The following is a 12894-nucleotide window of genomic DNA, read 5'->3' as shown; positions in this document are numbered from 1 at the left end:
AAGTAGAACTCATTTTTTTGTAAAAAGCTCTGATGTATCCTTTAAAAAAACAGTGAAACAAGCTAAATGATGATGACATATTGGGAAAACTGGGATGTGTAGATGATTCTGGCTTGCATGCAAATTGTTTGCAGCTCAGATCTAGTCTTTCTAGAGAAGCTCTGTTTACAATTCTGCTACAAAGCTCCTGTATTTCAGCTCTCCTCATCTGCCAATATATAGTCAGTGGCTTCCTGTGAATATGTATAAAGACTGTAACATCAGAAAACTAGGCATAACTTAACAATGATATTGGTTGTTTCAGATGGCAGGTGTGTTCTCCTTCAGTGATTAAGAATGCACATGTATATATGCTGCTCCCTACAGAAGTAATTGCAGTGTCTCTGGCTGTCACTGTGTGATTGAGTTTCAGCAAGTGACACATCAGAGCAAGGTAGGCGGGGCCAGCTGTATCCTAGGTACATGTGCTGCTCTGTTAGTGTGTATCTTAGTAGGTGTCCTCAGCCTGGAAACACATTACAGAATCCTGTAATTACATTTGAAATATGAAGGATGGCAGTGCAATTCGACTTGTCCCATTATTACAGGCAAAGCGAGGGTACACAGGAGCTTTCTCCAACCCTGCAGTCATCTGAGCTCTGGACACCACAGCAGACCCCTCAACGGCCTACAGTATCTTCAGAACGGTAAGTCGAGATACACTGTAACGTGTTTGGAGAGTACTCATTTTTCTTATGAATTTTATTCTAAAGTTGATTGACTGAATATTATGTGTTTTTTGTGGTGTTGACTGTAACCTGTGTTATTCCTACAATGAATACACCTTTATGTTGTATTTGAGACATCATTTCCACCTGCACAATTATGGCCGGTTTCCATTCACTGCAATGCATGGTTGCCTGCACTTCTGCATGTTTGCGATCCCCATGCATTACAAATGAATGGAGCTGCAACCGCATGGAGCAAAAAAATAACTGCCTCATGGCGGCCATCTGTGTTTCCTGGCTGCAGCCAAGGCCGGATTTATACTCTTTTCCCCCTAGGCCAAGTATATTGGGTCTCCCCTTCCATGTGCCGGCCCCTCTGCCATGTGTATTATCCCGGTACAGCAGCTCCTCTCTTTCATGCATAGCTCACTTATATCAGCTTCCATTTTCATGTGTTGCTCCACATTTGCAGCCTTCTCTGTCATATATAGCAATCCCTGTTTCATTTCCAGGTGCCCCCTTGGGCTGCAGCCGCCCAAGGCCCGGGCCTTGGTGGCCTTTCCAGAAATCCAGCCATGCCTGCAGCGCATACATGGAAACAAGGCCCATTTTCATTAGCGTGATCCAATGCGATCCTCGCATCCGAACTGAAGCCACTGCAAGTCAATGGAGCAGTTTCCACTGTTTGCTAATTTTGCAATGCGTTGCGATAAGATGAGACCCGGGAAAAGAATCGGATGCATGCTGCAAATTCTTGCAACACACATCCGTTTCTCCCATAGGCAACTACAGATGGCCTCATCCGGTCTTCCGGAAGTAAACCGGAAGTGCCTGCGGCACGATGCTATGATCGCTTCGTATCGTTTTGCTAGTGGAAATGGGCCCTAAGCCAGGAACCTAGAGATGTCTGCATACACGGAAATGTATATTGTAATATTTAATCAGTTGCTCTCAGTTATAACTGAAGAAAACTGATTTTCAAAGTATAATGCCCATGTTTTCCTATGGCTCAGTTCCCGCTAAACGCGTTTTAACTTAAATGTTTTTCACAATGCGCAACTATGAAAAAGTGCATACCAATGCCTTCTAACGCACACTAACGCATACCAATGCATTAAGTGTAAAAGGGCCCTATTAGTCTGGGATCCCCAAATCCAAGTTGCACTCCAAATACTCTGAAATGCTTACTCTGGAATCACTGGACCATACTGTTCTTTCACACATCATCACACTCATCACAGTGATGGGCCAATAGTAAAGGCTTGTGTAAACGTTAGATAGTTACCAGCCTTGCAAAGCGCAGTGCAAGAAGTAATATGTCAGACCAGCATAGGAGTTGGTCTGACATGATCAATTACAAGAGCATGCAGAGCCAAATCACCTCTGTGGCCAGGATAATTAAAAAAAGGCAATAGAACGCCACTGCAGGGAAAAACGATAGCTGTTTTTTTCTGACTGTGATTGTAACATTTAAAAAATCTGACCAATGTACCACACACGTGTTCATTTTTTCCCCAATCATAAATAAAATATTTGAAAACTCAGAAAAAAATTGATTGGATCTATACATCTAGTAATTGACAATATACCACATGCCATACAATTTTGATTAAAAAAATTGATCAGAAAAATCCAACAGTGCTGATCCTCTTTTATCAAATAAAAATAGGAAATTCGATCAGATTTGTCAAATGAATGAAAAAAAACCCTTTTGTTTTTTTTGGGACAACCGATCGTAATTATCGAATTGGTGTAGCATTGGATCTCTTAATTGTATGGTGTGAGGCCACCGATAGGCTTCGTTCACAGTGGTGTCTAGCAGTGCGATGTAACGGCTGCTTCATAACACGGCTTACTGCACTGCAATGCCCCATCTACAGTATTTGACGTTCACAGTGCGGCGGGTATAACAAGTTGTGGTAGCGCAATGCATGCGCTATGTTAACATGTGCAGGAAAGCATACCTTTGCTGACTGCGTATTTCACTGTATGTGAAGCAACGCGGCTGTAACATGCGGTATGACTTTTTGTTCCATTGCATTGCATTGCTGTTATACAGGGAACACAAAGCACGTCCCACTGTGAACGTGGCCTCAGGATAAAATATTATTACATAGTTACAAAGTTAGTTTGCAATGGCGTAGCTAAGGAGCTGTGGGCCCCAATGCAAGTTTTACATTGGGGCCCCCCAAGCACTCTATATAGAACAATTCATATGACGCACCAAAACCTGCCAATGGCATCTACAGTGTCAGAGGTTCAAGAAGGGGATAGGGAACTCAGCTTTACTCTGTCAGGGCTCAAAGTCATTCCTTCCATAAAGAATTCAGGTATAAAATATGAGCAATGGCCAAACGTTTTAATATTGTACACATGGCCGGATTTCTGGCAAGGCCACATAGGCCATGGCCTAGGGCACCAGATAAATAAGGGGCGGCCTGCAGACAGTGGGCATTATTTGCAGGGCATTATTTGCAAGTGTCCAAACAAATTAAAGTGGTCAGGATAACTGCACTATTAGTACCAGCTGGCATCTGCCTGTGCTGTGCTACAGGCAACTGCAGTCTGTTAACAAAACGTTTGTGAACAGTGTGTGACTAGCAAAAATCCAGACCTTGTCTAATGACATAGCAGCAGCTCCAGGCAGTTACAGAAGGCCGGGTCTCACACACTTGGTGTGGGGATGAAAGGACCAGGGGCACCAGCAAATAGTACAGAATACAGAAGGCAGCCTCTCACAGTACCCATTTCTTAATTATTGATTGGCCAGCGCTGTTACCCTGGAGACAGCAGTGGGTACAGGACTCACTTTTACGTGTTGCTGACCCCACCCCATGTCCAATTGTGAGCCACTTTTGACTATGTGTGTGTGGTGGACGGCTCCCACCACGCCCATCACCTGTAGATCGCTTGATTGACCAGTTCCCCCGTGTGACATGATTGATTCACTTCACGTTGCCATGGAAACCTCAGCACTAGCCCAAATAGTGGACACCATCGGCTCAAAATTTTTTGGATGGGTGTGTGTGGAGAGAGGTGGTAGGATACGGTTTCGGTTGGGGCGGCTGGTAATAGTCGGCCTTGGGCGGTAAGAAGTACAAATCCGGCCCTGATTGTACACCAGGCGACTAACAGCTGATATACAGATTACAGAATATGTAGAATGTCTCTCCTGCTAAAAGATTTAATTCTGTTCTGTTAGGCCTCTGACTCAGTCATCTTGAAACAGCGCATCTAGACAGCACAGAGTGAGCGCTGTAAAAACAGTGCAGGGCGTAATAGGAATTACGGCTTTAGCGGTGCCCAGTGAGTAATTTGAGCACTATCAAAAGACAGAGCACAAATTACTATAAAAACACTGTGATTCAGCAGCCAGCAAAGCAATAGCTGGAAGCCGAATTGCGTTTTTTCCCCAACTATCCATGGCAGCTTGGAGGGGGAATAGTAATTAGTGCCACTAGGACATGTGCAGGAGCAGGGTAAGCCTTTTAACGGCTTTACCCTGCTCCAAAATCTCTCGGTGGCAGTTTTATAGGTATGTGCATTAAGGCCTGGTGCACACCAAAAAACGCTAGCAGATCCGCAAAATGCTAGCAGATTTTGAAACGCTTTTTCTTCTTTTTCTGTAGCGTTTCAGCTAGCATTTTGCGGTTTTGTGAAGCGTTTTTGGTGTAGTAGATTTCATATATTGTTACAGTAAAGCTGTTACTGAACAGCTACTGTAACAAACGCCTGGCAAACCGCTCTGAAGTGCCGTTTTTCAGAGCGGTTTGCGTTTTTCCTATACTTAACATTGAGGCAGAAACGCATCCATAATCCAAAATCTGCAGCAGCCCGGGAGTATGCGTTTCTGCAAAACGCCTCCCGCTCTGGCGTGCACCAGCCCATTGAAATACATTACCCTAGCAGATCCGCACCCGCAAGCGGATCGCAAACCGCAGCCGAAACGCTCTGGTGTGCACTAGGCCTTAGAGCACCTCTGGACAAAGATCTTTCCCGGCCGAATCTAAGGTATGCAACACAGAGAGCTTGATTTTCAAAACCTGTGTACTGTAGAACCATTTTTAGGAAAAAATCAAGATCACAGATTCCTAAACAAAACCATGCTGTGTGCAGCTTTGATGGAAGATCAGAAATTCCCTATGTGATTCCAATTACCACTATGCTCCTGGTGAAGGGTGCAGTGGTCATCAGATGAGGGACCTGATGCATGTACCGTCGGTAATATGACCATACACGGGCAGCACACAGCAATATTACCAGTACTAACGCCAGCAGAGTATTGTGTGTATAGCAGTTAGCTCGACCCGCAGTACATGAGTGATGGAGCATTGCTATGGTAATACACGTTACAATACTTGTGTAACGCATTTTACCATAGCAACACTTGTTACTTATGCACCGTGGATCACGCTTATTGTGCAACATGTGGTACTCTATAGGCATTACTACTGGTAATATTGCCATGCTCATGCACTGTCTGCACAGCAATATTAACGGCGCTATGTGAATCGACCTTGAATATGGTAATGCTGCTGCATCTGCATGTAAAAACAAGAAAAGATCATAATGATCCCTGACATTTTCATGAAACATACCTGGAAGCTTAAAGGGCCACTATCGCAAAAATGCTAAAATTTAAAATACATGTAAACACATGCAAATGAGAAGTACTTTTCTTTCAGAGTAAAATGAACCATAAATTACTTTTCTCCTATGCTCCTGTCAGTTCTGTCAGATTTCTACTACCTGCTGTAAGTGACAGCAGCATAGGAAAAAAGTAATGTATGGCTCATTTTACTCTGGAAGAAATGTACTTCTCATTTGTATGTGTTTCCATGTATTTTAAATTTAAGCATTTTCATGATAGTGGTCCTTTAAAGAGGCACTGCAATGACATACAGTGCCTTGCAAAAGTATTCAACTTTCAGGGCTTTGCACCTATTTTGTTACATTCCAGCCTATAATTTTAATGCTTTTTGGTACCTGAGATTGGACTACAGGCTATATTTATACTTACCTGGGGCTTCCTACAGCCCCATGACGTGCGTGGGTTCCCTCACCTAGAAAACTGATGCAAAACTGACAGGACAAGACCGGAAATTTACTGATTTATGTGTGAACCAAGCCTTAGGGAATATTTCTATGTGACTGTGCTTTTGCGGCTATAGGGATTCAGATGTGTGCTACCGTAACCTGCAGCATGCTGTTCCAATCGCACCGGTATGTGGTTCAGACAGAAAGCCTATTGATAGAATAAGCAGCGTTTCCCCATCCGACCCAGATCCAGGGAAACGCTGCGTATTCCACACTAGTTGAAACGGACCCTAAAGAGTACACCTGTCCCTCAGCATTGGCAGCCTCCTCCTCAGGCACTTTAGATCAAGGCTTTTCAACCTGTGGTACGCGTACCACCAGTGGTACTCTGCTGTTGCCCAGGTGGTACGGGACAGGTTTGCCTGCCACTTGTCCTGGTCCTGCCTCCTCAAAGTTCACTCCCATGCACTTGCTCCTTACTGTGCTGCCTCAATACTTCAGACCTCAGATCAGCCAGGCGAACGGTGCACATTGATGGCACATATACTTCAAATACAGGAAGTGACATCACTGCTCACTTGTATTTGAAGTATGAACAAAACACAGTGAGATAAATATGAAAGTGGGTATGACCTGACTGAACAAAACCACATATCTCAATATATATATTGTATTTGAAGTATATGCACCATCACTGTGCACAGTTCCCCTGGCTGTCTCTACACTGCTGCCAGGTTACCCCTGATCTGAGGGTACCTCAGATCAGCGGTAGCCCGGCAGCTGTACCTGTAAGAAAAGCTGTAAGTGTACCCTGTAAGAAAAACAAAACTGTTTTCCTGGGGGTTATTTAGCTCTGCAGGGGGAAACCTCTGGATCCTAAAGAGGCTTCCACCTTCCTCCTCAGTAGAGGGAATGCAGAGCTAGCATACCCAAAGATCTCCTTGTCAGGCCTTGTAGGCATTCACGCATGCGCAGTAACAGCTCTCCGCACGGGTTCCGGCAGATGCAACTGAGCCAGATCGGGTCTGCTCGACTGCGTAGGCACACTGGTGGTACTTGAAAATTTTCAGGGGAAAGAAGTGGTACAATTAGTGAAAAAGTTGAAAAGCCCTGCTTTAGATCACTGGTTGCCTGGTTACTATTGCTTTTCTACTGTTGCGCCTGCAGCAGCGCCTCTCACTTGTCCTTCTTTCTCCCTTTTCCATAGGAAGGGTAAAGCAGGCTTGATCAGGATTGATTGTTTCAGGTGACAGAAATTTGTATATAAACTGTATACGCGAGATTAGCAGGGAACTAGCGCTCGCTCAGCACCCGTTCCCTGCAGGGGGACACAGAAGCCCACCGAGATCAGCCTGCTAGCTTGTGATCAGCACTGCTAGCCTGTGATCAGCACTGCTAGCCTGTGAGCAGCCTGCTAGCCTGTGATCAGCACTGCAAGCCTGTGATCAGCACTGCTAGCCTGTGATCAGCCTGCAAGCCTGTGATCAGCACTGCTAGCCTGTGATCAGCACTGCTAGCCTGTGATCAACACTGCTAGCCTGTGATCAGCACTGCTAGCCTGTGATCAGCCTGCTAGCCTGTGATCAGCACTGCTAGCCTGTGATCAGCCTGCAAGCCTGTGATCAGCACTGCTAGCCTGTGATCAACACTGCTAGCCTGTGATCAGCACTGGTAGCCTGTGATCAGCCTGCTAGCCTGTGATCAGCCTGCTAGCCTGTGATCAGCACTGCTAGCCTGTGATCAACACTGCTAGCCTGTGATCAGCACTGCTAGCCTGTGATCAGCCTGCTAGCCTGTGATCAGCACTGCTAGCCTGTGATCAGCACTGCTAGCCTGTGAGCAGCCTGCTAGCCTGTGATCAGCACTGCAAGCCTGTGATCAGCACTGCTAGCCTGTGATCAGCACTGCTAGCCTGTGATCAGCCTGCTAGCCTGAGATCAGCACTGCTAGCCTGTGATCAGCACTGCTAGCCTGTGAGCAGCCTGCTAGCCAGTGATCAGCACTACAAGCCTGTGATCAGCACTGCTAGCCTGTGATCAGCACTGCTAGCCTGTGATCAGCACTGCTAGCCTGTGATCAGCCTGCTAGCCTGTGATCAGCACTGCTAGCCTGTGATCAGCACTGCTAGCAGGCTGTTAGGGGAAAAAAAGCATTTATTTACTTGTACAGCGCTGCGCTCTACTGCAGCGATGTATAGGGGACAGCTCTGTCACTGAGCTGTCCCCTCGAGTGGCAGGGAAACAGATCCCTCTCATAAGCTGATGCCTATGAGAGATGATCAGTATGATTGGCTGTCGGGGGAGAGGGAGGGATAGTGGAAAGGAAAATGTAAAGAAAATGCATGATTTTTATTTAAAAAAAACCAATAAAATTAATTAAAAAATAACAAAACAAAACATGGCAGCAGCAATCAGATTCCACCAACAGAAAGCTCTGTTGATGGCAAGAAAAGGAGGCACAATTCATTTGGCCGTTCAGCAAGCTGTTAAAACTGCATTGGCCTGGATTGTAAAAAATCACCTGGACCACTAGGTGTAAACCTGTGGTCCTAAAGAGGTTAAACTAACAGTGAATGGGTCCTATTTTATAAATCCGTTGCATCCGTTGCAGTAAGCGGGCCACACGTCTATGCAGTTCACAATAGTACAGGGCAGGCGGAAGCGTTCCCCTATATAGCCTATGGGGGTAACACACAGGGCCGGATTTGTACTTTTTACCGCCCAAGGCCAATTTCACCAGCCGCCCCCTTTCAGTATAGGTAGCGAGATGACCCCTCCCTCCAGTATAGGTAGCCAGATGACCCCCCCCCCTCCAGAATAGGTAGCCAGATGACCCACCCCTCTTTCCCTGTAGTATAAGTAGCCTGATGACCCCTTCTCCTCCCCCTCCAGTATAGATAGCCAGATTACTTCCTGAATCCCTTCCTTTCCCACTCCCCCCTTTCAGTACAGCTTGCCTCCACACCGCAGCAGCCATTAGTGTCACTCACTTCTCTGCTTATCTCCAGTGTAGAAGCTTCCTCTTCCCCTCCGTCTCCAATGCTGCCAAAGTCCGTAGCCGCCCGCCACAATGCCAACGTGCACAGAGAGCATGGCGGCCACTGCACAGATAGCTGGCAGCAGAGTACTCGTGGTCAGAAGCTGCCTGATTTCCCTGCATTGCAGCATTTGCAAGCTTGCAAATGCTGCATCAGATTAGTCAGTTTCTTTGGTGCCCTTGCTCCTGTGGTGCCCTAGGCCATGGCCTAGGTGGCCTAGGCCTAAATTCGGCCTGGTAACACATCTGATCCAGGCTACAGCCACATCACAGCAGGCTACAGCTGGATCACTTGTCCTGCTGCCACTTAGTCTCTGTACACAGCCCATTGGCAGGCAGAAACTTGGGGATCTCCATTGGGCTGCAAAAGACCAATTGGAATCCTCAGCAACAGGGAGAATTTTCATTGGTTCATAGTGGACCAATGAAAATTCTCTCTATTGTTAGGTAGAATTGGTCTATTGCATGCTATGGAGAGCCTCATGTCCCTTCCAGCCTCCAGGCTGAGTACAGAGGGACCGAGCAGCGACGGGACATGTGGGTGGCGATCGCGGGCTAAGCAGATGGGCAGACGCAGAGGGGACGTGCAGATTCATACAAGCGGATGCAAAATGGACGGACCGAACCGTACCCGTTTTGCATCCGCTCCAGTGTGAGCCGGCCCATAGTGTTACAAAATAATCGAAGCACACACCGTGCCATTCTGCTTTTGTTTTTCTGCATATTTATTACTATGTACTCTTCTTGTATCTTCAGTTAAAAGCCAGTCTGAGAAGTAAATAGTAAAGGATTGACATTTGTTTGTTTTTCTGATGAGTATCATGCGCACTGAACAACTAAATCAACTTTTATACCGCAAACCCCTTTTGTTCTAATAATGTCCATGTGGAGAGAGATTAAACTGCCTTTGAACTTGAGAGTTTTGAAATACAGTCTATAAAGCAGAGAGATTACTTTGCAGTTTAGCTCAACACACCTGAATGTCATTGTGAATGATTTATAAGTAAAGCCTTTAGGCTCAGTTGTCACCCAACAAACCTGTGATTTGATACTATTGTAACAGCAAAGCATCAGCATTAGATACTAGAAACAGTAACCAGACAGCCATCCATCCAGCTGCATCTAAACATTGTAGACTTCTGTCATTTAAAACTACCTTTTGTGACCGCTTCAGGTGACAGTTTTGCAGCAACCTGTGCATATACATGCTGCCGGGGCTATCAGCCAAGCAGCATGTTCTCCTGAGAGCAGGTCATGCAAGAGTTCTCCTGCTGACAGGAGCTACAAAAGCAATCAGTGTTAAGCATAGATGTCAGACTCCAAATATGGCCATCAGATTTGGCCCTCAGGTGGTTTTCCCTTTGCATTATGTTTGGCCCTTTCTAGACCACCAGAAAAGCTATATTGGAGGATAAGCCCTAGATCACCAGGGAAGCCGTATGGGGAGGGGGAAAGCATTAGATACCAGGGAACTGTATTGGAGAGGGAGGGTGTAACGATCGGTGTAACACAGAGAGGATCCGATTATCGGTGATCTGCAGTATGACCGAGAATACAGATATATACCCGATTATTGATGATCTGCAGTATCACCGATAATCAGATATATCTCTAACCTCTGGACACCTGAGTAATATGAGTGTTTGGTGCAACAGTAATACTTTGAGGAGAGCACCCGTATAGAGGGTGCAGGGCAGTAGAGATACTGCCCAAAGAACAGGCTCCTTCCAAAAGCCTGAGGCTCCCCAAGGGGAGGAGTCAGGCTGAGTGTGGGAAGGACCAGAGAGTGAGTGACACCAATGGTGGAGTGTCACTGACAGATCTGTGAACTATCTCTAAACAGAGGAGATAGTTCTCGAGGTCGGACAAGCCAGGTCGGCAACAGACAGACAGATTAGATACAGAGGAAGGAGACAGATTCAGAATCCTAAGGCAAGCAAAGTTTGGCAACGGATTATCAGATATAGCGAAGTACTAAATCGGAGATCAGAAGAGAGGTCAGGAAAGCGTAGTCATTAACACCCTGGAACTAGTCTGAATAATAACACAGATAATACACAGTATTCCTAGTCTTGGGTGTGAGCTCCGTAGTCATCAACACCCTGGAACTAGTCTGAATAATAACACAGATAATGACAAAAAGGTCTGAGTGCTACCAGGTAGTGATCGCAACGGCAGTCACCAGAGAAATGACCAGCACCCAGTATATATACCAAAGCGCTCTCCAGCGCCTCCCCTAAGTGCTGGACCAATGGGAACTGATAGAATTGTCAGCTGACTGGCTTGGTCAGCTGACACCCTTCTGGCTGTCATAAAAGCTCTGCCTCTCAGCGCGCGCGCGCGTCCTTCTGAACCTGTGTGGACTATCAGTCCCAGCCACACCAGACATGTGTTGTAATGCATCTGCTGTGCTGGACGTGGAACCAGCCGCACCGCTATCAGAGCATGCGGCGGTTTCTCCGCGTTCAGCCACACTGACAGATGCAGGCCTATGCGTGCAAACCGCCGCATTAGACGCGGTATCAGCCGCCTTGCTCTGAGCACCCGCGGCGGCTTTTCTGCGTTTTCTCACAGAGGGGCTTCTAGACACCAGGGAACCATATAGGGAAAGTAGGGGGACACTAGAAACTAGGAAACTGTATAGAGGAGGGAGTGAGGACTAAACATCAAGGAATTTTATAGGGGAGGGAGGGAAAACCACTAAACACCAAGGATCTGTATAGATGAGGGAGGGGGGACCACTAAACACCATGGATCTGTATAGATAAGGGAGGGAGGATCACTAAACAACAGGGAACTGTATAGGGGAGGGATGAGGGCCACTAGACACCAGGGAACCGTATAGTGGTAAGGAGGGGGCTATTAGACACCAGGTAACTTTATAAGGGAAAGAAGTGGGCACTAGACATTAAAGTATACCAGAGCTCACAAAAACAAAAAGATTTATACATACCTGGGGCTTCCTCCAGCCCCATCCTCTTGGATCGCTCCCACGCCGCCGTCCTCCGATGTCTGCAGCTCCAATACCGGGAGTGGTGCTGTATGTCTACATCCTCCATCAGGTCCTGATCACATGTCATATCATGTGATTGGGACCAGGAGGATGATGTCAGCATACAGTGCACCTCCATGGTGGAAGAGGAGACCCGATACTGCATCCAGATCAGGTCAATATCAAAGCGCTACCTGCGATACTCTGCATTTAGGCTGGCAGGCTGGGGGGCAGCCCGAGAACAGCTGGCTGCGGAAGCACTGTCAACTGCCAAAAGATTAATTAACCACTTAATTCTATCTGGACTGATATTTCTGACCAGATAGCCTGCCCTGCTGCGGCTGAGCCGTGCAGTGCGATCGCATGCGCGATCCTGCCGCCTTCCGTTTGCCCGTAGATCAATGAATGGGAAAACAGTTACCATTCATTGATCTAAGTCCCCATATGAAAGACCGACGCTGTCAACGAGACGGCTCTGTCTTTCATAAATCCCCTTCTGCCCCATCCACGCTTTACTTCTGCTTGCATAGTAATATTACGCATGCAGAAGTAAGCTCCGAGGGCATCTTGCAGCCAAATAGTAAAATTACATCTGGAAATAAAAATTTCCAGATAATGACATTTATTTTTTTTACTGTTAAAATTAGTCCCTTACCTCCCACACTCCCCAATAGCTACAGAACATTTTTTTTGTAAAAAAAAAAAAAAAGTACAATAAAAATAAAATACATAAATAGTTACCTTAGGGACTGAACTTTTTTAATATGTATGTAGTAAGGTATATTACTGTTATTTTTAAAATGATGGGCTTGTAATAAATGATGGACGCAAAACTGAAAAATGCACCCTTATTTCCAAATAAAATATCGGCACCATACATTGGCCTCAATTCACTAAGATCATGCTGGAGATAATAAGGCAAGAGAAAACTTACCTCCACATGGTGAGAGAGTTATCTTATCTTTTCATTCCTTACGTTACCTCTTCTGTATTTAATTTACCTCCTCTGTAGTTAATTTACCTCCTCTGTAGTTATTTTCACACGCAGTTAATGAACAGCCTGTCTTTAACTCTGGAGTTATTTTAAGGAATTAAAGAGTTAACTTAAAGACAGAAGAGTTA

At 45.9% G+C, this 12894-nt stretch overlaps 1 protein-coding gene across 1 annotated transcript in view; it reads left to right on the top strand.

Moving 5' to 3' along the window:
* The first annotated feature begins 445 nt into the window (after positions 1–445).
* The window catches only part of SPMIP4 (sperm microtubule inner protein 4), a 74724-nt gene continuing 62275 nt past the window's right edge, over positions 446–12894 (top strand). The window contains exon 1 of the mRNA XM_068238656.1: positions 446–686. Coding sequence (XP_068094757.1) covers positions 553–686 — 134 coding nt within the window. The 5' untranslated portion in view covers positions 446–552. The remainder of the gene's footprint in view (positions 687–12894) is intronic.

This window comes from Hyperolius riggenbachi, chromosome 5 (genome assembly GCF_040937935.1).
Source record: "Hyperolius riggenbachi isolate aHypRig1 chromosome 5, aHypRig1.pri, whole genome shotgun sequence".
NCBI classification, from domain to species: Eukaryota; Metazoa; Chordata; class Amphibia; order Anura; family Hyperoliidae; genus Hyperolius; species Hyperolius riggenbachi.
The sequence above is the reverse complement of the archived record's forward strand: the minus strand, read 5'-3'. Positions and strand labels throughout refer to the sequence as shown.